Source organism: Brassica napus, chromosome A3 (assembly GCF_020379485.1).
Source record: "Brassica napus cultivar Da-Ae chromosome A3, Da-Ae, whole genome shotgun sequence".
In the NCBI taxonomy this organism is placed as follows: domain Eukaryota; kingdom Viridiplantae; phylum Streptophyta; class Magnoliopsida; order Brassicales; family Brassicaceae; genus Brassica; species Brassica napus.
In genome coordinates, this window is record NC_063436.1 from 8,083,905 (window position 1) to 8,110,345 (window position 26,441).

The 26,441-nt window shown below is 35.5% G+C and overlaps 8 protein-coding genes across 17 annotated transcripts; 6 read left to right on the forward strand and 2 right to left on the reverse strand.

Moving 5' to 3' along the window:
- The first annotated feature begins 314 nt into the window (after window positions 1-314).
- Window positions 315-1,208, forward strand: LOC106448824. Its single transcript, XM_048765215.1, has 2 exons — window positions 315-918; window positions 1,015-1,208. The coding sequence occupies exons 1-2, from the start codon at window positions 315-317 to the stop codon at window positions 1,206-1,208; spliced, it is 798 nt and encodes a 265-aa protein (XP_048621172.1).
- Window positions 1,209-2,164: 956 nt separating this feature from the next.
- On the forward strand, window positions 2,165-3,692 carry LOC125605245. The gene is made up of 2 exons (XM_048775165.1): window positions 2,165-2,582; window positions 3,284-3,692. Exons 1-2 carry the CDS (start codon window positions 2,370-2,372, stop codon window positions 3,602-3,604), a joined length of 534 nt encoding a protein of 177 aa, XP_048631122.1. The 5' UTR covers window positions 2,165-2,369; the 3' UTR covers window positions 3,605-3,692.
- A 977-nt stretch (window positions 3,693-4,669) lies between these two features.
- On the forward strand, window positions 4,670-5,594 carry LOC106447178 (protein CYSTEINE-RICH TRANSMEMBRANE MODULE 10-like). The gene is made up of 3 exons (XM_013889051.3): window positions 4,670-4,870; window positions 4,993-5,176; window positions 5,408-5,594. The coding sequence occupies exons 1-3, from the start codon at window positions 4,828-4,830 to the stop codon at window positions 5,466-5,468; spliced, it is 288 nt and encodes a 95-aa protein (XP_013744505.1). The 5' UTR covers window positions 4,670-4,827; the 3' UTR covers window positions 5,469-5,594.
- A 2,545-nt stretch (window positions 5,595-8,139) lies between these two features.
- LOC106447164 (galactan beta-1,4-galactosyltransferase GALS1-like) lies at window positions 8,140-10,562 on the forward strand. The gene is made up of 2 exons (XM_013889036.3): window positions 8,140-9,400; window positions 10,046-10,562. Exons 1-2 carry the CDS (start codon window positions 8,280-8,282, stop codon window positions 10,401-10,403), a joined length of 1,479 nt encoding a protein of 492 aa, XP_013744490.1. The 5' UTR covers window positions 8,140-8,279; the 3' UTR covers window positions 10,404-10,562.
- A 646-nt stretch (window positions 10,563-11,208) lies between these two features.
- On the reverse strand, window positions 11,209-11,971 carry LOC106447177. The gene is made up of 3 exons (XM_013889050.3): window positions 11,675-11,971; window positions 11,528-11,599; window positions 11,209-11,444 (listed from the first exon to the last, which is right to left on the reverse strand). Exons 1-3 carry the CDS (start codon window positions 11,837-11,839, stop codon window positions 11,391-11,393), a joined length of 291 nt encoding a protein of 96 aa, XP_013744504.1. The 5' UTR covers window positions 11,840-11,971; the 3' UTR covers window positions 11,209-11,390.
- Window positions 11,972-15,455: 3,484 nt separating this feature from the next.
- Window positions 15,456-17,998, forward strand: LOC106447167 (AT-hook motif nuclear-localized protein 10-like). Of its 2 annotated transcripts, XM_013889039.3 has the most exons (6): window positions 15,456-15,581; window positions 15,955-16,372; window positions 16,805-16,857; window positions 17,136-17,267; window positions 17,349-17,510; window positions 17,599-17,998. In XM_013889039.3, the coding sequence occupies exons 2-6, from the start codon at window positions 15,955-15,957 to the stop codon at window positions 17,818-17,820; spliced, it is 987 nt and encodes a 328-aa protein (XP_013744493.1). In that variant the 5' UTR covers window positions 15,456-15,581; the 3' UTR covers window positions 17,821-17,998. The 2 variants fall into 2 exon arrangements, with proteins under 2 accessions (XP_013744493.1, XP_013744494.1); XM_013889040.3 differs by lacking the exon at window positions 15,456-15,581 and having other exon boundaries at window positions 15,633-16,372.
- LOC106447165 (short-chain dehydrogenase/reductase family 42E member 1-like) lies at window positions 17,975-20,041 on the reverse strand. Its single transcript, XM_013889037.3, has 5 exons — window positions 19,776-20,041; window positions 19,338-19,680; window positions 19,003-19,271; window positions 18,574-18,770; window positions 17,975-18,507 (listed from the first exon to the last, which is right to left on the reverse strand). The coding sequence occupies exons 1-5, from the start codon at window positions 19,963-19,965 to the stop codon at window positions 18,061-18,063; spliced, it is 1,446 nt and encodes a 481-aa protein (XP_013744491.1). The 5' UTR covers window positions 19,966-20,041; the 3' UTR covers window positions 17,975-18,060.
- An 831-nt stretch (window positions 20,042-20,872) lies between these two features.
- Window positions 20,873-25,546, forward strand: LOC106447183 (heat stress transcription factor A-4a-like). 9 transcript variants are annotated; one of them, XR_007336814.1, is made up of 7 exons: window positions 20,873-21,011; window positions 21,096-21,818; window positions 21,907-21,969; window positions 23,566-23,675; window positions 23,750-23,803; window positions 23,881-25,093; window positions 25,167-25,546. XR_007336814.1 is itself a non-coding variant. In XM_013889044.2 (2 exons), the coding sequence occupies exons 1-2, from the start codon at window positions 24,863-24,865 to the stop codon at window positions 25,374-25,376; spliced, it is 441 nt and encodes a 146-aa protein (XP_013744498.1). In that variant the 5' UTR covers window positions 24,732-24,862; the 3' UTR covers window positions 25,377-25,546. The 9 variants fall into 9 exon arrangements, 1 of the variants encoding a protein (XP_013744498.1); XR_007336801.1 differs by having other exon boundaries at window positions 23,896-25,093; XR_007336825.1 differs by having other exon boundaries at window positions 23,957-25,093.
- The last annotated feature ends 895 nt before the right edge of the window (window positions 25,547-26,441 follow it).

The following is a 26,441-nucleotide window of genomic DNA, read 5'->3' on the forward strand; positions in this document are numbered from 1 at the left end:
AGTTTATAATTTACTAAAGTTAAAACCCAAAAAAAAAGATTCAAGAGAAATAAACAGATTTATAATTTTCATGAAAATATTTACTAAGTTTAAGACCAAAATAATAATAAAAAAACTAAGGTTAAAACCGAAATAAAATTGAAGAGAAATAGACAAATATACTGATTTATAATTTTAATGGAAAACTTTACTAAGGTTAAAACCAAAATAATATTAAACAAAAAACTAAGGTTAAAACCCAAAACAAAAGTTTATTAAAAAATTCCTCCCTATTGCCTTTTGTAGGAAAAATATTACAATAAATATCATCAACAATGTCTTCCTCATCAAGTGATGAAGCGGATGAAGTTTTTGATGAATTGGTCGATGAAGTAGTTGATAATTTCATCGATACAATAATTGATGGTCAAACCAACAAACCAAAGAGGCGAGCTTATATTGAAAGAGATCGAGAACTAGGACACATTCGACTATGCAACGACTATTTCAGTAATAATCCAACGTACACACAAGATATGTTTAGGCGGCGGTTTCGAATGAACAAGCCATTGTTCCTTCGCATTGTCGACCGTCTAAGTACTGAAGTTCCGTACTTTCAGCAAAGAAGAGATGCTACCGGAAGGAACGGGCTATCTCCACTTCAAAAGTGTACGGCAGCGATACGTATGCTCGCATATGGTCAGTCAGGAGATACGTATGACGAATATCTCCGGATGGCTGACAGTACATCACGTTTATGTTTGGCAAAATTCACTGATGCAATAATACAATTGTTTGGGGATGAGTATCTACGAACACCTACAGCCGAGGATCTTCAGCGATTACTCGATATTGGAGAGGTACGGGGATTTCCGGGGATGATAGGCTCCATCGACTGTATGCACTGGGAGTGGAAAAACTGCCCAACAGCTTGGAAAGGTCAGTTCACACGTGGTTCGGGAAAGCCGACAATTGTCTTAGAAGCCGTGGCATCACAAGATCTTTGGATTTGACACGCTTTTTTCGGCTTACCAGGTACCCTAAACGATATCAATGTTCTTGATCGGTCTCCAGTTTTTGATGACATCTTACATGGTCGAGCCCCTAAAGTGAAGTTCAAGGTCAACAACCACACTTATCGTATGGCCTACTATCTTACCGACGGCATTTATCCTCGATGGGCAACATTTATCCAATCCATCCCACTTCCTCAAGGTCGTAAAGCATAGAAATTTGCAGAAATGCAAGAATCCGCCAGAAAAGATGTCGAACGGGCTTTTGGAGTATTGCAATCGAGGTTTGCAATTGTTAGGAACCCAGCTCTACAATGGGACAAGGAAAGGATAGGAAAAGTAATGATAGCTTGTGTCATATTGCACAATATGATAGTAGAGGATGAACGAGACGGATACGCTCCAATTGATACATCTGAGTTTGAGACAGGACAGTCTAGCAGAAGTTCGCAGGCGAGAAGCAGAGATAGTGTTAATGTCACCCCTGATATGTTAGCCATGCGGAGAGAAGTTCGAGATGGCGACAAGCATCATCGTTTGAAAGCTGATTTAGTGGAAAATATTTGGCAAATGTTTGGTGATGAAGATGAATAAATAAGTTATGTATGTTAGAAAAATTTCTCAATTTATGCAATGTACTTTTAATGTATTCAATAAAATGTTTTCATAATTTTAATAATATGTTTTAATATTTTATTCATCTTTTCTGAATATTTTACATTTTTTTTTAAAAAAAATTAATATTATTATTTTATTCCTATGAACTCCTTCTTCGGGTTCACTAATGCAGAAAACAGCATATCCGAATTCATAACTGTTCATGGACCCACGAAAAAATAATAAAAAATGTTCTCATGCTCTAAGTTTCCAAGGGTAAAAAGAAAACGAAATAACAGAAAAAGGAAGTTCCGGCATTCTTTTCGATAGCTACGTTAATTACATATTATAAAAAAAAAAATTACTGAATTATCTCTTCTTTCAAAAATAAAATTCTCAGGTTTGTTTCACTTTAACTCTTCCCAATATTTAAACTTTTATGCTCTTCCGGCCACTTACCGATACAACAAAACGCACACCCCGCGCGTGTGCCGTATGCTCCTGCGGTTTACAACTAACACGGTAACACGGACGTGAGACAAAGTGCGAGCCACCGTTTCCTGACCTGACAGTTTTACGGGTCCACTTTCTCTTTTACCCAAAGAATCTCTCTACGCGCTTCCCCCTCATGGCGCTTGACCCCCCTCTCTTGTTTTTCTTTGTTTTCTTACTCAGTCGAAAATATTCTCATCAAACTCTTCTCTCTTTTTTTTGTTTTTTGAAAAATCATTTTTTTTGTTACTCTTTTTTTCTCTTTCTCTCTGAGAGGGAGAGAAGAAGATGAAGGCACCGAACATGGAGACCATAACGAAATCTCTGGAAAAATCTATGCAGAATATTTCTCTGAAAGATCGGAGAAGAAGAGTAGGAAGATCGGCGGCTACAATGGAAGAGAGAATCAACGAACATATTCCTCCGATCTCAGATAGAACATTGGAGCTCAATTCTCACTTATCTCTTCCTTGTCACTGGGAACAATGTCTTGATCTCAAGGTAAACAAACATACAAAAACATCAAATGAGATTCTTCCTCTACATTTTTTTATACTTTTAAGCTTTCTAGGTTGAATTAATCACTACATAAAGTTCTAACTCGTGTCGTTTTCGTATTTTGGATTGCATTAAATACGCTTTTCTTTGTTCATTGGGGCCAGTATTTCATTTTAACTAATGGCTCTTCTTGTTTCGTTTGTATCTGATGCATTCATTGCTTCAAAGACCGTATAGATATTGCTATGTTCGTAGTTTTTTTTGTGTTCAGGCTCGTGTGTTAGGGAAAAATAAGTTTTCGTTCTAAAAGAGACCAAAAGAAAAGCATTAAAAGGAAAAAATCATTTTAAATCCTTTTGCAGAAACTTATGAAAGGCTTAGACCACAGTGAACCAAATACTTGATATTCTAGATATGATTTTTCTAGACAAACAAAACAAATGTTTTTTTATCTTTTCTTGTTCAGTGATAAGTCTGAGAAAACTAATGATATATTACCTCAAACATACATGTAAAAAATTGCATAGTCATTTGTTTATTTATAAAACTAGGGCCAAAGCTTTCTGTCTTAACACAACTTTGGATGCATAAGACAGTTAAGTACCGAGAAAAAAAGAGATAAAAACTTTTATCTTAATATCAAAATGGAGTTACATTTTTAACCTTTTGATGCAAATCTTGAGATGGGTTTTCTTTTTGTTTAGACAGGAGAAATCTACTACATAAACTGGAAAAATGGAATGAGAGTGAAAGAGGATCCAAGGAAAGTGATGATGAATGAAGACAATGACAGTGGAGAATCATATGGGACACTGTGCTCTGAAGAAGATAGCTCATATTACGACAGTGAGGAGTCTTCATCAGAGTCATCTCCATCATCAAGAGAGAATCATAAAGAGGAAGAGGATCAAGAAGAAGATGTGCTTGTTGTTGCTGGATGCAACGCTTGTTTCATGTACTTCATGGTTCCTAAGATTGTTGAGGACTGTCCTAAATGTGCTGCACAGCTTCTTCACTTTGATTGACCTCATTCTGCTTCTCCTTGAAACATATCTCCTTAATTTCACTTGTTCATTTTCTATTCTCGTTTATATGAAATGTTTTTTTTATCTGCGTGCATAAACTTAAAACGTAAAAAATATAATTTTGTATTATTTAATAATAGTATATTGTAATTTTTAGAAAAAAAGTGAATTTATTAAATTACAATTAGTTTAACTTTAACGAAAACTGAAATTCGCAGAAAATATTAATGCATTTATATTATAAAATTATTATCTTTATGGAACAGAGAGATTTTTTTTTCATCGAACGGAGCGACTATAAAAAAAGTTGTACTGCAACTAAATGATGAAATGAAATGATCAAATATTCAAATATATCCAGTAAAAGTAAACCAATACAACAAATGTGATGAGGGAACTCAAAGTATATACTTCGGAATATAATTTCTGGAATATGTTTGTTTTATTCGTGTTCTTGACGGCTAAAGTACTAACTAACCATCTTATGAAATAAATAAATTATGATATAAAATGAATTAAATGTTGTGTTAAGTTTTATAGCGTCATGTACAATTAGCTACACAAGTTTATCAGCATTATCTAATACCATAATGTCTCTTGGGCTGATTTAAGATAAATGGTGAAATGTATGTATAAGTTAGAACATAACTATGAGACTCAGAAAGAAATTCTAGAAGCGAGAGGATAATCAAGGGTGGATTTGTTTTAGGCAATCAAGATAGTCTAGCGTTTTAGTTAATTTACAAGGAAACAACAAAAAAAAGCCTTCCAGGTAAGAAGCGAGATGTCTCATGTCCCAAGAGGAAATAGGGCCACAAATGTCAAACCAGAATAGAAATAGACGTAGAAATTTGGGTCAGAGACGTGGTTTCAGTCTTATATTGGGCCAACCGGAAGCTATTTCTCAAAATTACAAAATCAAGGCGAACCGGAAGGCACCGACCCAAATCGGATTAAACTGCCAAGTAGCTCGTCGCGCTGTTTGCAAGCCAACACGTCAAAACACCACAACTGCCATGTGTCTCCGCCTCGACAAAACCAACGTCGGTTTTGCTCTTGATATACTATTTCAGATTATTTTCCTGAAGTTAAACTTGGGAACAGTCATAAGAATGTCTTGTAGTTCCTCAGATATTCTCATGAACATATCACTTTTCTGAACCACACTTCTTTTGAACTTTCCTGTTCTATTGCCAACCGAGTTTCAAATCTAAAGCTTCACAATGGCAGCTTACCATGTTTCTCATGAGTCAAATCAACCACAAGGCAATCCTCAAAACATTATATTTTTTGTAAACTTAATATTTTTTTCTTATATATGTGACAATTAGCTGAAATGATAAAATACCATACCATGCATGTGTTTTACTTTCCATGAAATTTTTCAGCCCCGTCGCCTCTCTACCCTCCGGTAATGGAGGCTCCACCACCACCGTATCCACCAACCAGCACGAGGTTCCAAGACTACTACAGTGGCTACGGTCAGCCACATCCACCGCCGCTGCGTCCATATAGAGATGAATACTATGGAGAAGGAGAGTATATGGGTTGCTTTCCGTTTCTCAGAACCTGGTAAACTCCAACGTTATTATATGATATAGTATGTCTCCTTTCCGTCGTTGGGTGGTCTAACTAAAGATTTCTGTCTTCAGTTTTTTTTTTTCCTTTTGAACTGTGAATAATTATGTCACGGTATGTGAATCAAATCAGTTTGATAAAGCCATTAAAAACAATGATAGTAGATTTATTTTTCCTTTTTGTAAATAATCACTAATATATCTTTGGATTTTTGGAATGATGCAGTTTGACAACTCTATGTTGTTGCTGGTTTGTGGAACGATGTTGCCTTCCAAGTCGTTACTAGTTCTTTATATGAGTTACTTTTGATCTACTATATGTGTTAATGTAATGTGCAAATCAGAAATCTTGTTTATGAAACATTGACTTCTGATTATTTTCTTATAGAAAGGTTTTGAATTGTTATCGCATCCATAGTTATGGTCCACGATTCATGACACAACTCTTGAAAAGCTTATTCATATTATCGTTACCAGATTGGTCGACCTAAGCATTCCCTAACAAAACTCCCTTGATCAACACTAAGGATAGGAATATTCCAAGGAGCTTTATAGACAAAAGTCCACATAACAAATTCAGAAGATCGTGTGTTATGATTGTTGGTAGAGATGACTTTAGTTGTCGCTGTATGCTATAAGTGAAATAGATATTTTATGTTAGACTTCACAATTGATTGACAAATAAAAACATCAATCCGATAAGTGACATAACCATAGAAGATAAAGAAATATGTGAAAAGGAACGATGAAGTCACTCGCCAACAAAAAGTTAATTTCGCTGTTAAACTGCAGATGACAATTTTAAAGTTATACTTGTCATTGATCTCGCATAAATGAAAACTGATTAGCAAAATCTTGCATTTTGCAATAAACAAATTAACATTCGGTGGTTTAGTAGTTTTTCATAACACCAATCAAAGCCAAAGTTAAGAAGATGACGTGATCATTTTTGGTCTTACCCTTTTTTTTATTTACGAGCATAACTTACTGTTGCATTGGAAAGGTAAAACAGATTTCTCCAAAATTCACTTTGTCGGTAAGAAGTTTCCACAAGGGATGATTAAACACATTGCGTAAATAAACTCAGTATGCTTAAGTATGATGGCCAATCACATGCTGAAGGTTTTGTATAAAGTACTTGGAGTTGGAAATGATTGTAACAACGTCCACCGACAATTCTGTAAAAGATTCTTAAACTCTAAATTCGTTGACGGCAAAAAAAAAACTGAAAATATAAATAATATGACGATAAATTTAAAACATACACGGTATCCTTCAGTTTTGAATGTGACACACGGTCTCTTTATTGACGTTTAAGTTTGAAAAATTGAAGTCTTGACTGGATTTAGCTGTGATTATCAAATGGAATAAGCTCGCAATCCTTTTTTCTTTTTGTCGACAAGCACGCAATCCTATTCTCATTAGATCTACACATGCTTGTTCATATTAAATCATACTGTAAAACATAAAGCATTTGTCATACTCATAAGTCCCCGGGAGTTCCAAAATTAGACGAAAACATCATGTTTTTAATCAATTCAGGGATCATGAGACTAAAACAACTTTATTTTTACTTCATTCAGACATGGATCCAGTAGCTTAAACATGGACTTGACCTGGTGTCTTTAATGTAATATTTCTACAACAAACAAGGTGATTTCTATTATATTACTCACGAGCTTCATAATCTATTATTCGAGCTTATATAAATAGAATATTAAATGAAATGGGTTGCACTTGTTTTTTGGTGAAATCGTTTCAAATTTACCTAGGTAATTTGGATTATAGGTTTACAACATTATCACTTCGACGAACAAACAACACATATAAACTCCAATCTTTTATATATATTCGTTATTTTTGTTACTATATTTATTTTAAACTATCAAATATCTAACACCATTCGATTTTGACTGTTGAATACCTTTTTTTTCTTCGGTTAATTAGTCCTAAACCAGAATCTACTGAAAATAGTTTTATAACTTTTTCTTTTGACTGAAAAATTCACAAACTCTTCCAAAATCTATCGACAACTCTTTTTAACTTTCTTTTTGTTGTTACTCCTCTTTGGTAACAAAAACAAATCAAAGTTAGCACCGTTGCGCCAGCTTGGCACGAATCATGGGGTCCCACAAAAGCTATCAGCTGGGAGCCAGTAGACGATCCAGCTTTACGATTAGATGCAGTGTCGTTTCCGTAAATAACAAGAGATCCAGGCCCATATTCCTATAACACACTAGGGGTGGGCGTTCGGGTACCCGTTCGGGTTCGGATCGGGTATTTCGGATTTTCGGGTATTTCGGTATAGAGGTCTAGAACCCGTTCGGGTATTTCTGTACTTCGGGTCGGGTTCGGGTATTTTTAGTTCGGATTCGGTTATTTCGGGTCGGGTTCAGATATTTAGATTTTGAAAAAAAAAATTATAATTTTCATTTCTCAAGTTTGTTGTATTTAAAAATATAACTTTTAGTTAACTAATTTTTTATTTTTAATAGATTGAATGGTTAATAGATTTGGACATAACATTTTAAAACTAAAAAGGCATTAATTTAGTTATTTTTTTTTAATTTTGGATATAACTTTTTGTTAATTTTTGAAATAAAAAACTTGACATGCATTTTAAGTGAGTAGCAAATCATTTTTTCCGTAATTGTATGTATATCATATGAACTTAAAGTATGTGTAGTATCAATATAAATATTTTATATAAAATGAGAGATATAAACTAGAAACATAAAGTTAATTATACATATGTTCGGTTATCTTCGGATATCCATTCGGGTTCGGGTATTATCCGTTCGGGTTCGGGTATCCAATCTCTCCTTATTCAATACCCGTTCGGGTATTTTGCTACTTCGGTTCGGATTTCGGTTCGGTTTTTTCGGATCGGGTTCGGATGCCACTTCGGGTATCGGGTAAAGTGCCCACCCCTATAACACACTACATAGAGACAGCCACGAGTCTCTCCATAATAGAACACTTGTGTCGGCAAAAGCTACGAGTCACACTTCTCTCTTATTACGCTTTTGTCGTAAAAAAGAAAAAAAAAAAATTTTGAAACCGAAACGGTGCGTTTCGTTTCACCGGCGCCGGAAACAATGAGGAAGGAGATTCTGCCGCCGGTGTCCACCACCACCGTCTGTTTAGAGAATAAGCCACTGGTCGCTACATTGCTAGCTCTCTCCCTCGTCATGATCATCTGGAACCTTCCACCTTACTACCACAACCTCATCTCCACCGCTCCTCCCTGCTCCGCCTCTCCCACCACCACCGCCACCACCATACTCTCCTCCTCCTCCTCATTTTCTCCACCTGAGAATTTCGCCACCTCTCTCTCCGCCACGCCGGCAACTTCTCCTCCGTCAGATCCGAACAAACGCGTTTTCCAACCGTTCGGAAACGCGGCGGCGCTGTTCGTCCTCATGGGAGCTTACCGCGGCGGTCCATCATCCTTCTCCGTCGTCGGACTCGCCTCAAAGCCAATCCACACCTTCGGGAAGCCATGGTTCAAGTGCGAGTACCTATCCAACAACGGAACCACAACACGAGCCACCAAAGCCGTGAAGATCCTCCCGGACTGGGGCTACGGACGAGTCTACACCGTCGTGGTCGTCAACTGCACGTTCCACTCGAACCCCAACTCCGATAACTCCGGAGGTAAACTCATCCTCAACGCCTACTACAACGAACCTCCCACACTCTTCGAGAGGTTCACGGCCCTCGAGGAGGGCGCAGGGTCTTACAACGAGTCGAGATTCTCGCCGCCGTATCCGTACGAGTACCTCTACTGCGGCTCGTCGCTGTACGGGAACGTGAGCTCGTCGCGTATGAGGGAGTGGATGGCTTACCACGCTTGGTTCTTTGGTGATAAATCGCATTTTGTCTTTCACGATGCCGGTGGTGTTTCGCCGGAGGTTAGGGAGGTTCTTGAGCCGTGGATTCGAGCAGGGAGGGTCACGGTTCAGGACATTAGGGACCAGGCTCGGTACGATGGTTATTACTATAATCAGTTTTTGATTGTGAATGATTGTTTGCATCGGTATCGTCACGCTGCGGAGTGGACGTTTTTCTTTGATGTTGATGAGTATATTTATTTGCCTGATGGGAATACGCTTGAATCGGTTCTTGCTGAGTTTTCGGATTATACTCAGTTCACTATTGAGCAGAACCCAATGTCTAGTGTTCTTTGCTTGAACGATTCAACTCAAGATTATCCCAGGTATTGCTTCCTCAGTCTCCTTTGTAATGCAATTGAATTCAAAGAAGTCAATTGTTATTGTTAGTACTTGGTAGAACCGAGCATTCATTCGTTTTTTGGTTTGATTGTTTTAGTTTTCGGTTCTTTGTTAAATAGAAATTAGAAGATATCGGAACTGTCAAAGTATTTTATAAAATTGGGTCGGGTTTGGTTCTTTAGTTCTGGTAAAAACATTAACAACAACTAATACCTGAAAAGTTGCTCAAAAAAGAAAAAAAAACTGAAAAAATGAAATTCAGTTTGGATGTTAGACAATTTGGATTGTTTGAAATAAAATACTGGATAATTCGGACTAATTCATATAATTTGGATATAAATATTCGGATACAAACATAAATTTTGATAATTCCTAGACTGTAGTTATTTTAAAATTAAAGATAATAGATATATTAGTTGTATTTCGGGTATTATAATCCGATTCGGTTTAGTAATTTTAGTATAGAGAAACATGAACCATTTAGATGGTTTTCTGTTCGGTTCTTTGGAATTTGGAACGCCTAAGCGTAATTGTAGGATAGAACCTTGGAAATTAGCTTTTAATTTGATCAGTGATGTTTCTGAAAAGAAAAACACTTGTTTTCTTGTTTGGTGTGTATTTGTTATCAGGCAATGGGGATTTGAGAAGCTACTATTCAGAGAATCAAGAACAAACATACGACGTGACAGGAAATATGCGATCCAGGCCAAGAACGCTTTTGCGACAGGAGTTCACATGTCTGAAAACGTAGTAGGCAAAACGCTACACAAGACAGAGACAAAGATCCGTTATTACCATTACCACAACACCATAACAGTGCACGAGGAGCTTTGCAGAGAGATGTTACCTGTTTCGGCCAAGAAGAAGGTGACATTGTACAAGAAGCTTCCATTTGTGTATGACGATAACATGAAGAAGCTAGTGAACACGATTAAAGAGTTTGAGCAGAAAAAACTTGGGACCAAAGATGTGAAGCATTTCTCATGACAAGAGATAACAACCTAATCCCTCTGATAATCATTTTGTTTATAAAGGTACAGTAGTTGTTTCCGTTTAGTTGTATCATCTGTTTTGTCCTCTTCTACTATTTCATTAAAAACAGAATTTGAATATCGTTCTAGTTAATTGAAAATTTGAACTTAGCTACCCATAGACTCAAAGAGACTGTTTTGTCGTTTACCAGCTTTATAACCACAGAAAATTTGAAGGATTGATTCATGTTGTGTTTATCTTTTTTGTGACAAATTCGTTTAAACTCATGATGCTTAAGGTTTACCAAAGAACTTGCAACGCATAGAGCGTATGGATACAAAGTAAGAAAAGCTTCACTAGTCTTAGATTAACGAAAGTTTCACACACACATAACAAACTGAATCAATCCAAGAACGCAAATCAGAACAAACCAAACCCATCTAACAAACTCATAGAACATCCATGACAAGGACACTAAAGCATATATCTCCAACAGTCTTCTGTCCAAATACACAATAAGAAGAGACATAAATCTTCGACTGTACCCACAAACAAACAACACAGAGGTCTACTGTATAAAACGATGATCATATGTACTATCAAAACATAGTTTCCCAAATCCTTGTGGTAGAATACAACCATACCAGTAGAATAAACCCAAACAAAAGCAATACAAGGAGGATCTGAAAAGATACAAGTCTATACATCTCACAAACTTTAAACGGTAAACAAATCATTCAAATTCAACCTTTTATATGTTTCTATAAGGAACCAAATCCAGCAAACTTCAAAAATAGAACAAAGATTAAAGGAATAAATGTAACAAGAAAGTTGAAGTCAAAACGAAGTTTCAGACTCCATCATTTTTATTCGATTGTGTGTAACAGTGTAAGTAACAGCTTATAGTTTTGTCTATACAAAGACTCTTTTAGCGAACGAAAAAACTTGACAAAACCCGTAGAAGCTAACTCACACCGAAGAAGATGTCCATACAAAATATAGTTAATCCTGTTGTTTATCGGTTCTGTTCTTGTTTCCATATATCAGACCAGTAACCTACAATATAACAAACCATTGATAACTTATAAATAACATCCTAAGGAACGCAAATGACTGATTGATTTTTTTTGTAGACTGACCTGAGGATCAGCGATTGGTCTCCTCTTCTCGACGTATTCATTCGCATCAGCCACCGCGAGAAGTGCCCTTGCCTAAATCAAACCAAAGAAGAAACTAAAATAAGAGATTCTTTTTTTTTTAGAGACCATGAGTGTCGAGATCGGTACCTGCTGTTCCTTTTTGAGATCCTGAGCTGGTTTAACCCAAAGATAGTAAGCGATTGTTCCCGCGACGAGCCAAGAAGCGAGATTCTGACCTCCTCTGAGTCCACCCATGGAGTTTCCCACGAACGACCTCACGTTCCCCATTGATCTTCTCCAGTCGCTACCCATTTGATACCACTCTTTGATCTCTTCAGTCACTTTGATGGATGATTCGATTTGTGAATTAGAAAAGTAAAGCTTTGATTTGGTCTGATTCTAATTTGCTTGGTGCCCACTGCGAATACTAAACCGGGGTCGTCGAGACCGGTTAGTGGTGGCAATTCAGCAATCTGTGTTTTGTTTGTGATTTGAACATCGTGCGTCTGTAATTTCTCCACGTAGCATTAGGAGATCTGATCTAATATATGGGCTGGATAAAATTGTTAGGCACATCGACTTTGAATAAGGTAGCTGTAGTAAAACCCACCTCGATACATAATTTTTTTGGAAAATGGAGGACGTTAGTACTAATTTTCATGAGAATTCTTGGAAAATGTCCGACATTAGTACTACAGTAAAACCCACCTCGATAAATAATTATTTTGGAAAATGTCGGACATTAGTACTAATTTTCATGAGAAAGGACTAACAATACTCAATAGACCAGACACAGGCCATAACCGAATCCGGTTATAGTAAGGGTGGTGTGTTGGTTGTGTACCCCTCTGATTTTCTTGAAGATGAATGACTTGAATACGCTTGAATACGCGATGAGGATCCAGAAAAGCCCAAAGTATTAATGATGATAATTTATGAGTTGACTAAATGAATTGGGTTTGAGATAACTCAGCATACAGGTTTATCATGATCATCGTCCCGCCCCGCCCCGCAGTTAACAGTAACAAAAATCTCTACATATACTATATATCTATATATTTTTATAACTGTTAGAACCATACTGCAATTGAACCGCTTGTCCCGCACCGCTCAAATCGCAGTCACCATTCGGAGCCTGAACTGTTAGTTTGGTAAATTTGTCCAAATTTATCAATTTAATTTATTTCAAATTGTTATATGCAATATAATATACTAACTGACTATTTTGTTACAACTAATAATTTTATACTATTCATATATTATTTGTTGTTGGGTTTTAGACGTGTTAAAAGTCTAAAATCAATTTTTTTTCTTTCTGAAAAGTAAAGAAAATAGTTTGATCGCATATGTTTAATAGACAATAGATTATTAACAACATTCCTACTTTATTATTTATCTTGGATATATATATATGTAATGTATAAACATCTAAAATGTATATCATCAAATATGTTAGTTTTTAACAAGAAATCTCATAAAATTATTCAAAATTACATTTAAAAGTATGAACAAATTATTATATGTTATTAAATAGGTAAGCGGACTAAATAATGAATTTCATAAGTGGACTAAATAAGGAAAATTTTCATGTTTACCACTTTCTTCTTGATACCATTATTCATGTTTATTACCACTAAAGAGAAATTTTCAAAAATACATTTTTCATGGATAAATAGTTAAGTGTTAGTAGTTACGTTATCAGCCAGTCTACCAATGAATCTTTAAGTTAATTCAAAAATAGATCTAAAAGTGTATTTAGCTAAAATATTTACTGTATCAAATAGATATGTAGGTGACTCTAAACTTTATGTTTATAGCATAAAAATATTCTCAACAAGTACAAATATTAAAATGCAAACACAAAGTTTAGCATTTTCTATGATTTAGTGTCTAACTAGGTAGAAGTTCATCTTCACTGATCAGATAACTTGATGGGCTTTAATTTAGATCATTGTCTTATCCTATCAAAACTCTTGATGATCTATTGTGGTTGATCATCATTTTCACTGGTAAAATTTATTAAAAAAGCATTATTGCATTTAGAGGTGGGCAAATAAACCAAACCCAAAAATCCAAACTGACTTAATTCTAAAAATAAATTTGAACCAACTTCGTTATAATATCCAAGTGATTCTTACTCTACAATTTTTTTGGATTCTACAATAGATATCCAAAAAAATCTAAAAATTCAAAAACACAAAACCCAAATCAAATGTGAACTCAATCATGAATAAATACCCAAAAATACTTAATGCTGAGCTATAATCATTATCTCAAACATTTGTGTGTTTAACAATTGCATTTGAAGTTTGATTATAAATAATTCTGATTCTAAAGTTTAAACAATGTTGCTTTATTTTAGAAGTTTAAATAATATTTCTAACTATTATAGAAATGGTAGTTGTTAGTTTTAACATGTTTATGTTTATATCATTTAACTCTGACCAAATCTTTGTTAAGTGTAGGTTATTCAAACTAGCCAAATTTCTAAACTAAAATATGAATTTTTGACTCATGAATAAATATATATATGTAACCGAATATTAACCTAAATCTGAATTTAAAATGGTTTCAACCAAGTTTGTAATATGGTACTGAACGGAATCAAAGAAACCAAAACCAATTTTGTATCGACTTTCAAAAATATTCAAGTTAGGCTAAATTTCATATTCTATAAGAATTGAAATCCGAATGAACCTAAACCTGAACCCAATTGCACAGCCGTTTTCTAATTGTAATGCATAAGCATGCTTATATACAAATAATGCTATGTTTGACATCACTAATTCAATTTTATCGCATTATGGATAAACAATTAACATCACAATTTAACACAGGTTTATAAATTTGTAATTTAGACTTTTTCAGTTTTTTAACAAGACTTGTGTTCTTAATTTTTAATTTGGTATTACATGAAATGCATACAAATATAATCAAACATGGATTCAGCTTTAGTTATGAGATTCATATTCTTAAAGACAAATCCAATCAAAAATAAAATTATATTCACCCAATTGTCAGATTTAACTCCACTTTGAACAACATGGTTCTTACGACGTTGCTTTCAACCGAGATTTATTTTGTTGTGACAATTTTTTAAATAAAAAAACAAGTTTTGAACTTGAAACTGGTTTGAACAAACAATCATTTCTCTATTCTGGCCGCATTTATTTCTCTAATCTTTTGTTTTTGTTTTCTTTATGATCCATCCTAGTTGATGAAAACATAATTATTTTTAAAGTTTGAAAATAAAGAAATACTAAAGAGTTATAAAAAGAAAAAGAAGATAATGTGTACATTAGATTTAAGTGACATAGATACAAATATACATGCTAACAATGTAAGTATTATAAGGGTAAAATCAAGCTATTGTAATTGTGTATAAAACAATGTTTAAATAATCACCCAAATATGTTATTATCTTATCTTTGTGTATAGAGTGCAAATATTTTTTTTTTCAAAGAGTGCAAATATTATTTTAAAATATCAAAATCAAGAGTATCATATATTATTTCATTTATTAAATTTATTTTATTAATAAAATACATAAATATTTATAAAAATATCAAGAAATTAATTATTTTAACTATAAATAATTCATTAAAATTTACAATATATTTATGTATTAATTTTTTTTTGTATTTATCTATTTAAATCTTTATTCTACACGACGCGTGTAATTATCTTTGATATATATAAATATATATATTACTAACATAAATATATTATATCTTAAAAGATATTAGGCTAAAAATTGTAAAGCTAAAAAAATAAAACAATATATTTTGTCAAACTTTTTGTTTTATTTCCCAAAAATAGGTTGCAATAATGGAAAAGAAAACAAGAAATAGAGGAAATTGTTAGATATTGTTGAATAGTAGTCAAAGATACATAGAGATCCAAAAATCCCTTTTTCATCCTTGACGGCATATATATATATATATATAAGCCATTATATATTTTACTGGTCTTAACAAAATATAAAAACCTAATAATTGTAGGGAGCAGGCAGGAATCCTCTTTGCTTTATTCCCTGAATTTTCGTCAACTTATCGTAAGTTTTCTTTCTCTCTCTCTCCTTCAATTTTTCTAATTTTTCTTTGAATTTTCTAGATGAAAATAAATAATCTTCTGTTAATATTTAAAAAAAGTTTTATTAAAGTTAATTTTTATCTTACTCTCCAATTCGGAAATTCTAAAGCGCGATCCGTTTTTTTTTTTTAAGAGAGATCTGAAAAATCCTTTCGAATTGTGAAAATCTTTGGAGTTTCAGAGAATTGTTCTCTTCTGGGTTTTAGTTGTAAAGTTTCGAACTTTATCTTGTCGGAGATGTTACAGTCTCCACTTGAGTGCTTCAATGGAAGAAGCTAAAGCTAGGGTTTTGTAGTGAATCTTCTGCTAAACTAGAGTTTTTCTTTTGAGTAAAGATGTCAGGATCTGAGACTGGTTTAATGGCGACGAGCAGAGAATCATCAATGCCATTCACGATGGCTCTCCACCACCAACAACAGCACAATCAACCTCCTTCTCCGCCGCAAACGCAACAGCAGCAGCAGCAGTCGTCACCACCACCACCGCAGCAGTACCAACACAACTCAGCCGGAGGTGGGAATCCTGGTTTGAACATGAACATGCCTGTGGAGATGACGGGAAGTGAGCCTGTGAAGAAGAGGAGAGGGAGACCGAGGAAGTACGGTCCGGAACTGGGTTTGGTTCCCGGAGCTCCTTCTTTCACCCAGGCTCAGACGAGCGGCGGCGGTTCCGGCGAAGGAGGGTCGTCTGCGCAGAAGAGGATGAGAGGACGGCCTCGTGGCTCTAGCAATAGGAAAAAGCTTCAAGCTTTAGGTAATTTATATTTATATTACATGTTTTTTTGTTTTGTTTGTTTTGTGTTGGAATCTTCTTCCTCACGTGATGGCTTGGATCTTCTCTGTCGGCTGCAATCAATTAGAATATAGTAAAATGGTGAATATGGTAAACAATGTCCTTGAGGATTAGATTCCTTCTCAAATTACTTATATGCCCCTCTTGACGTGTCTTGTTCAACCATCTTTACTCTTTTGTGGCTTTTGGAGTTTCTTAGTTCATTGTTCTGAATGTGATGTACCGCAACTTGAGCTCTTAGTGTTGTCTTTTTGTGTGTGTGTGTGTGTGCTTGTTGTTGCAATCTTGATATCTTTTGTGGGTTTTTGAGTTTCTTCGTTTGTTGTGTTGAGTTTTATGAACTGAAACTTGAGCTCTGATCTTTTGTGGGTGTGTGTGTGCTTGTTTATGCAGGCTCGACAGGAGTGGGTTTTGTACCTCATGTACTTACCGTGGGGACTGGAGAGGTGTGTTATCATCTTCTAGCCTCTTGAATTTCCTCATTTTACTGCATACATGTCTTGTTTTGAGGTCTGCAAATCATGTGTATGTCTAGAGTGCTAGTTGTTGTTTTAAAGGTCAAACATTATTGGTAACAAGAGAGGATGTTGGAAGTTGGAACTTGATCAGAGTTTCTGTTACCTGACAAATATTTTGTCTTGTGTGGCTGCTTGTAGTTCTTACGTTAGTCCATTTGATTTGGTCAGGGCTAAGAGCTGACATTTGTTTTTATGAATTGGGACAGGATGTATCATCAAAGATAATGGCGTTTTCTCAGAACGGACCAAGAACTGTGTGTGTCTTGTCTGCAAACGGATCTATCTCCAATGTGACTCTTCGCCAGTTCGCCACATCCGGTGGAACCGTTACATATGAGGTATCAAGAGTTGGCTGTATCTTTGTCTCTGATCCTTTTGTTGCTTAACCTTTACTAAGTTGTTCTTACATTGAAAATCAGGGGAGATTTGAGATTCTGTCTTTGTCGGGCTCCTTCCTCCTGGTAGAGAACAATGGTCATAGAAGCAGGACAGGAGGTCTAAGCGTGACTTTATCGGCTCCTGATGGTCATGTCTTAGGTGGCTGTGTAGCTGGTCTTCTTATAGCAGCATCACCGGTTCAGGTTACTTTCTTTCTTTTTTCCATTATAACATTATATCGATGCTCATAAGAACAATGTAATGACACTTTGGGGTATTCTCAAATCACAGATTGTTGTTGGGAGTTTCATACCAGAGGGGCAAAAAGAACTAGCGTCACCGACATTACTACCGCGTGTGGCCCCAAGTCAAGTACTGATGAATCCGAGTAGCCCGCAGTCTCGTGGCGCAATGAGTGAGTCATCTATCGGAGGACATGGAAGCCCTCTTCACCAGAGCAACACAGGAGGACCTTACAACAACACCAACAATCCTTCCATGCCCTGGAAGTAGCCAAAGTGATATATATCTGTCTTGCTAAATGATGATGATGATGATTCATACCCTTTAGTTTAGGCTATTTTAGTTGAGTTTTAAATAACTTAACATGCTTTTGTGTTCCGTGGTGTGCTTTAAGAGACCTTGATTTGTTCAGAAAATTGGAATATCCTGATTAATGTAGATCTTTTTTATTATAAATTTTCTCAAATTCTTGAAAACATTACAACACCAAAAAACAATACTGGTTTCACTTCAAGCCTGGTGGTGGTCTTTGGCTCTCTTCAACAAAAACCGCATTGAGAAGAACCCAAGAGCCGAAGTTTGCCAGAACCACCCCATTGCATTGTCCGGGTCCACTCGTTTAGCCAGAGACCAAGCATAGATTCCTTCTCCAACATGTAGTCCCACTGATATGATGAAGACAGCCCTTACCATCGTCATTGTCCTGAAGAAGAAGAGGCTTAGTGCTCTTAAGAAAGGCACAGGTCCTACTTCCGGTAACCATCCCGCAGCGAAAAGAGCCGACATTCCTAGTATAACAGCTAACCAAGTGAATATGGTTGGACCGTCTAAAGATCTCTGTTTCCTCTCTTGCCAATATGAGATTGTTGCAGCCATGCCTTCCTTGGAGCTCTTGAATGGTACATATCCAAGCTCTTCCTTGGCCTTGAGATACGAGAAATAATGGGTAACACCGACCTACACACGACCAGCAGATTCATCAAACAACTTGGAACACTGAGTTAAGATTTGAGAAACTGTTACCTTGTAGACTTCAGCAGGAAGAATAAGCGGCTGAGGTAACCAGCTCTTAGAAAGCCATGGATACAAAACAGTGTAGAATCCTTGGAAGATCTTACCCAATGTCACCGCAACAGGTACAGAGATAGTAAATTTGGGAAGATCATAGTCCAAACTTCGTAGGAAGGGACGTAGAAACTCAAATGTATTCACAGGGGAACCTACAACGTCACAGATCCAAAACTAACTCAGCTTCTTCTTTTTTGAATACCAGGAGGTTCGGACCCTAATCCCCCATGTCCGAAACCACAACATCTAATATTAGTTTCGTCCTAGCGGTCACTCAAACTGGAGACCTCTGACACAACGGTCGATGTCCTTTCCAGTTGAGCTAATGATCTCTGGTATCAGCTTTGACTTAGCAAATACAAGTTTTAAGGCTAAATGGTTTACCATCAGAGACAAAATAAGGTTGACCAGCAGCAACAGTCTCTCCTTCTCTACCAGGAATGTCATCCAATAGCCCCATACTCGCCAATATAATCGCTAGGACAAGGTTCTCAACATAAATCCAATCAGTCTTAACACTCGGTTCACCGGTTTTAAACAGCAGCAAACCCATCTTCGCTAGATTAACTATCCTAGGAAGATGTCTGTCTTCACCAGGTCCATATATAGCTGCTGGACGAACCGCACATGTATACAACTTCTTCCCTCCATTTCTACATAAACCACACACAAAGCCAATGAGAAGATTTTATTTTTCCTATTAGAGTCTTTTGACTTACTTAAACGGTCGGCCGTTACTCTTGAGGACAAGCTGTTCCGCGATGGATTTACTTCGACCATATGCGTCTACATGATCATCAAGCGGGTAATAAGGCAAACTCTCATTACCGTTTATAATCTCTTTACCACCAAACACGACGTTGTAAGTGCTGACGTACACAAGTCTTGTGATCTCGTGTTTGAAGACAGCTTCCAAGACGTTACATGTCCCGTTTATGTTGACCTCGTCGCAACGACCGAACTGGAGCATCTCTTTGCCGGACATGCCGTAGGAAGCGAGGTGCAGAACACAGTCTGCTCCGTCTAGCGCCTTGTCTACATCTTGTTTCCGAGTTACGTCACCTGTTCAAGATTCCCAAGATCAATTAAATCTAAGGATCTATATGATGATCACACAGATCGAAGTGGAATCAATTGATGAGAGAGGAGAGTGAAACCTTGGATGCAGCGAACGCCGCTGTTTCTGAGGTCATCGGACCAGGGAGATGAGTTGCGGAGGTCGAAGGAGCGGACCTGGCGAGCACCGCGGCGGACTAGCTCTAAGCAGAGGGCGGCGCCGACGTAGCCGAGGCCTCCGGTGACGACGAAGGTGTTGCCTTCGACACCTTCGTTCTCGCTCAAATGCATTTTTTTGTTCTTTCTCGATACGAGTTTGACCGGCGATGAGAAACTGGAGATTTGAGAGTCCGACAACTACTGTCTTGAATTTTCACCTTTTTAACTCAAAAACGTTGTACTTTACTTCTCGGGATTTTAATTGGGGATATGCCCCTCCATTCTTAAAATTTATTATATCTCTACCATAACTTTTTTTTCATAAGTACTTTATTAATGATCACAGTAATAGGTTGACAAAAAACATGTTTTATGATTATGTCATTCAGAATAAAAGTATGGTAATGAATAATCTGATCTCATTCTGGTAAATTTGTAATTACGGATCGAGTCAGATATAAAACATTGGTTGTGCTTCTAATTTGTCCATAAAGTAACCGTATATTGTTCCGATTCAAGTTATGTGAGTTTGGTTTGGATATATCCAAAGTTATATTCAAAATTGAAAAGCAAAATATAAAAAAATAACTTATTTATATAGGATTGAATATTTAAGGTATTTATTGAGGATTTAATACTTATTTTTAGATATAATTTCAAAATAATTATGGAATTGAATATTTGAAGTACATATTATGTTTCAAATATTTATATTTGCGATTAATTTGGAATTTTGGATCGATTTTTTGGACTTTTTGGAGAGGATTTTTGGTTTTTCAAGTTGCCCGTTCAGATTCACCTAATAACACTTCGGTTTAGGATACGTTGTGTACCACCTTACAAGAATTACTGATTTCTTACATTTCAGATTAGTATGTATTATTTTTTTAGTTTGAGTTCAGTACTGACTGGGTTACGAAATTTATGTCTACACTCTACACCTACTTTGTTTTTTTTGACGTCGTCTACACCTACTTTAAATGAAGAAAAAATTGTGATTATATAAATTTTTACAAAAAAATATCAGCGCTTTTGTGATTATATAAACTTTTTACAAAAAAATATCAGCGTTTTAGCGCGGATCACTATGTGGTAAAAATAATAATACAGTTCTGAATCTGGAGAAGTTCAGAGAGTATCTCCACAAGGTCATCAGGAATGTGGAAGTTCCCGATCCGGTAAGGAAACCATCAATCTCGTATCTAATGTAATTTGTGTTAGATTGCAAAGTTTAATCTCGATCTTTTGTTTGTAACTGATAGGTACGTTCTGTAAGTCCAGCTGTCATCTTCGTTGCTACTGTGGACCTTTTTGAAGGTTTCGAGATGATGTGGGGTAGCCAAAGACGTATCAATGTGCCTCCGCCGGAAGATGACGCTAATCTCTTGACCTTCCTCACATCTCGAGCTACAATCGTTCCTGAACACATTCACAGCGACGAGCTAGTATCGATCCTGCGTTATATAGATGGTCCCTATCTCGAGTCCTTCACAGCAGCCCTCAAGGAGAAAGCTACTACCAAAGAAGCTGATAAATCTATCGGTAGACAACTCTGTGACTACGCCATCAAGTTCTTTAGCTCAGCCCTTATGGATGGCAATGCCAGCTGCTACTACTTCCCAAACAGTGCCCTTTCCAGTGATCAGGTGGAAACAGAAAGTGGTAGTAGCGCAATGTACCCCTCAGACTCAGATGCTACCTCTCATGGCTTGGGTTTGGCAGTGGAGGATGAAGATGAGTTTGAAGAGGAGGAGGATGAGAAGGAGCCTGTTCTCAAGGACGAACCGAACTTGGCTGAAGTCAAAGAGGAGCCGCACTTGGTTGAAGTCAAGGAGGAGCTGAAATTGGTTGAGGTCAAGGAAGAGCTTGTTGAGGTCAAGGAAGAGCCTGTTGAGGTCAAGGAGGAGCCAAAAGACTTGGTTAAAGAGCCCAATCGTAAGCGTCATGCTTCAGCAAGCCCAACTTCTTCATTAGGTTCGACTTAGGTAATATTGAAATTTGCTCTGTTTTGTTCAAGTTTTGGATCGTTTTTGTATGATATCCTAATCTTTCCAAATATATCACACTGATCAGAAGAAATACTGTGATGGCAGAGGAGTACAAGGATCAAGACGTGGAAGTTTCTCGGGCAATGACGTGTGTAGTTTTTCTAGCTCTTTTTATATTCTCCATTATCGATGTTGCATATGCTTTGGTTAAACCTTGCTCAGTTTCTTTTGGTGTCATTATGCTAGGGAAAAAAACATATAGCTCTAAAAAAACATGTTTATCCACTGTCGGTTCGTTTCTATAAACATGTTCGGTTTATAAAAATAATTTCTGAAAATTTAATAAGTTTTCAATATTTATATAACTTTAGTAATATATATATATATATAAAAGATCATATGCCATATATTATGATATCCATTCGTATTTTTGGTCCAGTCCTTTCACTTTGGCTCATACAAATTTAGATCGTCCCTTTCACTCGTGCAATCTTCTCATAAGCAGTCTCAATTAGACATCGCATTTTCCCAATTTCGTTAGCGTTAAGTTTATTCTTTGTGTAGCCAGCCTGCTTGCATTAACACCTCGACTGGGCACAAATGTTTGCTGAAACTAGTTTTAGTTTTGGCTTTGTATTCTATAGCTTCAATCTGAATATAGTATAGATATACCTCCGCTTTATTCGTGAAATTTATTAGCTAATTAGAGTGATGCAATGAATATACCGAATTGAATGGTATGGTTGCTGATATATATTTCTCTTAATATGCATTCCATCCTCTGATAAATTATCTTTCTGTCACATATTTTTTTTTGTTACAATTGTTGACTGAATTTGTTCTTCTGCTTTTTATTGGTGAACGCAAAGCTCATATATTTGCTCTTAATCTTGGTATCTTTAAAACATAGACCTAACCAGTTTGCTCCTAGGTAGGTTACATGAGAACTCTGTCTGTCTGAGGTCTGTTTTATATAGGATAATAACTATCAATTTAAAATATAAATGTGACTATATATATAAGATATAGTTTTACTAAAATTTATTATCTTATCAAATTGTGTTATATTTTGAATTTTTTTTTTGGAATTGTTGACTAAATTTGTTCTTTGCTTTCTAGTGGTGAAGGAAAATCTCATATATTTTCTGTGTGATTTAACTCTGTCATATAATATTTGGGGCAAGGAGCCATTTTTCTACTGATAGTTTATGGCTAATATCTGCAATCTTCTGTTTGTCTTACCTTTGTTCTCACGTTGTGAAAATTCGATGCACCATGCATTTCATATCCTTACTGTTTCATTAACTAGGTTACATGGGAACTTTGTCTGTCTGAGGTCTGTTTTACATATGATAACTATCAGTTTATAATATTAGTGATATATATATATAATTTTACTTAAATTTTTGTTTTATCCAATTGAGTTATATTTTGAAATTAAATTACTTATGAGCTGTTTATTTATAGAGTCTATAGTGCATTTGAGTTTTGATGATTTTTCATTATTTGATGTAGATAATAAATTCCAGACTGAAAAATAAATGCTACATATTTGTCTTTAAATGGGATGATTTTTATCTTTAGCTAAACTACTTACTTATTATACATGTGTACTTGATTTGTGTAGATTTGAACATTCTATTTCTTGAGTCTTGACATGATTGAATGTGTAATATTTCATTACAAGTTATCGATATATGTATTATACATGCATTTCCTCATTGTTTTATCTTTTTTTTGTCAGGTTGAATGTTATACTTGTTGATAAAGATGATGACAAACGGAATAAACATCCTTGAAGCTGTGCATGAAAACTGTATTGTCTTCCATCTTTTGTTTTGTTTTTATGATGTGGTAATTAATATCTCAGATTTGATCCTTTGATTGAGTATTTATGGTTGCTTATTTTTGTCTCTAAATGTCTTCAGGGGTGTGTGGAGGTTCTCTAGCGTGCTCGCTCGACGTCCCATGTGATTGTTATGGTAAAACTTCTCTTCCTTTCAAGTCACTAATCTACATAGATTGATCATGAATTGTGTATTACCAAATATTTAAATAGTTTGATTGAAAATAGGACCTGGAGAACTACGACAAACAAGAGAATGATATGCTGGATTTTGCTTTTGCATTAACAGAACTGCATGTCCTCCTTTCGCATTAAATTGTCTCAATCGGGTTTGGTCGAAAATGTCGCTATTGGGATGTCAAGTCATTACACAACAAGAGCTAGATGGTGTCCACTTGCCATTGCTTCAGCCACTGAATTTTGCTGTTGATTGGTTCATTTCTAAACCTCACTGGACCACTTCAAAGTCTCTCAGAGCATATGATTATTTAGGTTGTTAAGCTAAACGAGTTTTGGAATTACACTTTGTTTATTATGAGAAAATCTTATTACATTAAAACTATAGGAGATAGTAATTCAGAAGGTGAGATATTTCACAGATTCATTTCATCTCTTTATTTGCAGCATTCCACTTTTCTTCTTTAGTTTGATTTATAATTCAGAACAAAGCTAAAAGATATGGATAAAACTTAAAATGGTTAATTTGAAGCATAACTATATGAGAAGTTAGAGCCAATAACCAAAACAAACATGTTAATTAAGAAAATGACCCATGACAAAAAAAAATAGCGGTGTATTTAACTATTTATACAATATTTGCTATTTACCCTTTATCATTTTCCCTTTTTATTTTATTTACTTCTATCACTCCACAATTATTCAGATTTTTATTTGCTTATGAAAAACGTAGATTTTATTTCTGTCATGTTTTGAATTTTTTTTTAATAATACAATAGTGTAATAATACAATTCTATTTAAGGTGTCAAATGCAATAATGGGCCATAAGAAAATAAGTGAAGAAGTCCATTATTATATATATATATTTTTTTGGTGTAAATGTTAAAGAAGCCCATTATTGGGATAAAAAAAAAAAAAAAAAGAAGGGGTAATAAATCGTGAGAGAAGAAGAGAATTGGGGAGATTGATTTTAGGGTTTGTGGTGTTGGTTTCTGAGAGATCCAAAGTGGTGTAGCGATGCACGTGCCGGTGACTGTGACGGATTACTCATTATCTTCATTCTACAAGGGTGTATACGCTGTGGTTGATGATTCTTCACTGGATGCAGTAGTCTCGTGGAGCAAAAACAAGAAAAGTTTCATCATTTGGGATCCGATAGAGTTTCAGAGAAGGGTTCTGCCGACGGGCAGAGAAAGAAGAATACGATCCTTAAATTTCTCGATGTTTATGGCCGACCTTAAGTACTATGTAAGTTTCTGGATTTTAACTCTAATCATCAACGCCCACCTTATAATGTGTTCGTTTTTCTTTTTGGTATTAGGGATTTATAAGGGTTAAGGGATCTAAGCATCGTTATCACATTGGACATCCGAAATATTTTGTGAGAGGTAAACCTGAGCTTATGAAAAAGATGCAGGAAGAGGCTCATGAGAAGAGAATGCACAAATTTGATCAAGACAGGGCTATGAGAAAGAAAGCCAAAGCTAGAGCGATGAAGTTAGCGGATGCCTTGGGTGATTTAGGTCTTTGATTTAATGTTGGTTCGATTGCGTTTTGATGAATCCTTATATCCTAAGACCAATTCTATTTTGTCTGTTTCAAGAATGTTTCTCTTGTTGACCAAACACATGACCCTGTTTCTCCCGGCAGTTTGTAACAGGTCACATTGTTTACTTAGTGACATCAAATTTCTTGCTACAAGTTGTGATTCCTATCGTAAACACATTTAGCACCTAAATATAATTTCTTTGTATCAATTGAATTTACAAAGAGAAACCATTGTATATACAATACCATCCATATATGTGTTTCCCTTTCTTTCTAACATTCAATTGAAACAACTCCAGTTATATGGTATGTGAAGAATGTATCGTATGCTGAGTCATATTTGCAACTCCATTGTTCTTGAGTAATTACCAGACATGCCGTAGGACGCAAGATGCAAAACACAGTCTGCATCATATATATTGCCTCGTCTACATCTTGTTTACCAGTTACATCACCTGTCAAGATTCCACGATCACTCCGATTAAATCTGACGACTATTACACTGTGATCTATACTATACGATGTGCACTCTCGACTTTTCACCTTTGTAGCACAAAATTTCTGTACTTTATCGGGCTTTATAATTGAGGATATGCCCCTCTATTCTTAAAAAATTTACTATATCCTTAGCACAACTTCTTTTTTTTCTTTTCCAAAGTACTTAATGATAAAGGTAGGTTTGAGAATTTTATCCAATATCCAAATCCGAACATAGACGAAAAACTCAAACTGAAATTCGCACCGGGTATTGAGTTAGTAGAGATTGGATATTCAAATATATTAAACCTTATATTCTTACTTTACTTTTCTCATTTTATCCAAATATTTATATCAATGTTGCATGTATTTCAAATAAGACAATATACAGTTGAAGACAAAATAATTTGCTATTCATCTAAAATGTATATCAAACTTTTTCTTTCATGCATCAATAAAAAATATATCCAAATTCTCAAAACAACCACAAAATTTGTATCTTTCCATTTTAAAAGTTTTGTTTCCAAACTTTTTAATCGGCTAACCTATTAAAAGTTTAAAAATTAGTTAA

What these genes read in the sequence shown, in the direction of transcription:
- LOC106447178 (XM_013889051.3), top strand. Translation starts at nt 4,828, where the DNA reads ATGGCAGCTTACCATGTTTCTCATGAGTCAAATCAACCACAAG. An exon ending in TGAGTCAAATCAACCACAAG is followed by an intron (nt 4,871 to 4,992) that starts GCAATCCTCAAA and finishes GAAATTTTTCAG; the next exon opens with CCCCGTCGCCTCTCTACCCT. An exon ending in TTTCCGTTTCTCAGAACCTG is followed by an intron (nt 5,177 to 5,407) that starts GTAAACTCCAAC and finishes GGAATGATGCAG; the next exon opens with TTTGACAACTCTATGTTGTT.
- LOC106447183 (XM_013889044.2), top strand. Translation starts at nt 24,863, where the DNA reads ATGCACGTGCCGGTGACTGTGACGGATTACTCATTATCTTCATTCTAC. An exon ending in TGGCCGACCTTAAGTACTAT is followed by an intron (nt 25,094 to 25,166) that starts GTAAGTTTCTGG and finishes TTTTGGTATTAG; the next exon opens with GGATTTATAAGGGTTAAGGG.
- LOC106447167 (XM_013889039.3), top strand. Translation starts at nt 15,955, where the DNA reads ATGTCAGGATCTGAGACTGGTTTAATGGCGACGAGCAGAGAATCATCA. An exon ending in GAAAAAGCTTCAAGCTTTAG is followed by an intron (nt 16,373 to 16,804) that starts GTAATTTATATT and finishes TTGTTTATGCAG; the next exon opens with GCTCGACAGGAGTGGGTTTT. An exon ending in GTGGAACCGTTACATATGAG is followed by an intron (nt 17,268 to 17,348) that starts GTATCAAGAGTT and finishes ATTGAAAATCAG; the next exon opens with GGGAGATTTGAGATTCTGTC.
- LOC106447177 (XM_013889050.3), bottom strand. Translation starts at nt 11,839, where the DNA reads ATGGGTAGCGACTGGAGAAGATCAATGGGGAACGTGAGGTCGTTCGTG. An exon ending in ATCTCAAAAAGGAACAGCAG is followed by an intron (nt 11,600 to 11,674) that starts GTACCGATCTCG and finishes GGTTTGATTTAG; the next exon opens with GCAAGGGCACTTCTCGCGGT. An exon ending in GACCAATCGCTGATCCTCAG is followed by an intron (nt 11,445 to 11,527) that starts GTCAGTCTACAA and finishes GTTATATTGTAG; the next exon opens with GTTACTGGTCTGATATATGG.
- LOC125605245 (XM_048775165.1), top strand. Translation starts at nt 2,370, where the DNA reads ATGAAGGCACCGAACATGGAGACCATAACGAAATCTCTGGAAAAATCT. An exon ending in AACAATGTCTTGATCTCAAG is followed by an intron (nt 2,583 to 3,283) that starts GTAAACAAACAT and finishes CTTTTTGTTTAG; the next exon opens with ACAGGAGAAATCTACTACAT.
- LOC106447164 (XM_013889036.3), top strand. Translation starts at nt 8,280, where the DNA reads ATGAGGAAGGAGATTCTGCCGCCGGTGTCCACCACCACCGTCTGTTTA. An exon ending in TCAACTCAAGATTATCCCAG is followed by an intron (nt 9,401 to 10,045) that starts GTATTGCTTCCT and finishes ATTTGTTATCAG; the next exon opens with GCAATGGGGATTTGAGAAGC.
- LOC106448824 (XM_048765215.1), top strand. Translation starts at nt 315, where the DNA reads ATGTCTTCCTCATCAAGTGATGAAGCGGATGAAGTTTTTGATGAATTG. An exon ending in CTGCCCAACAGCTTGGAAAG is followed by an intron (nt 919 to 1,014) that starts GTCAGTTCACAC and finishes TCGGCTTACCAG; the next exon opens with GTACCCTAAACGATATCAAT.
- LOC106447165 (XM_013889037.3), bottom strand. Translation starts at nt 19,965, where the DNA reads ATGCATTTGAGCGAGAACGAAGGTGTCGAAGGCAACACCTTCGTCGTC. An exon ending in AGTAACGGCCGACCGTTTAA is followed by an intron (nt 19,272 to 19,337) that starts GTAAGTCAAAAG and finishes TGGTTTATGTAG; the next exon opens with AAATGGAGGGAAGAAGTTGT. An exon ending in TTCCTGCTGAAGTCTACAAG is followed by an intron (nt 18,508 to 18,573) that starts GTAACAGTTTCT and finishes GGTCGTGTGTAG; the next exon opens with GTCGGTGTTACCCATTATTT.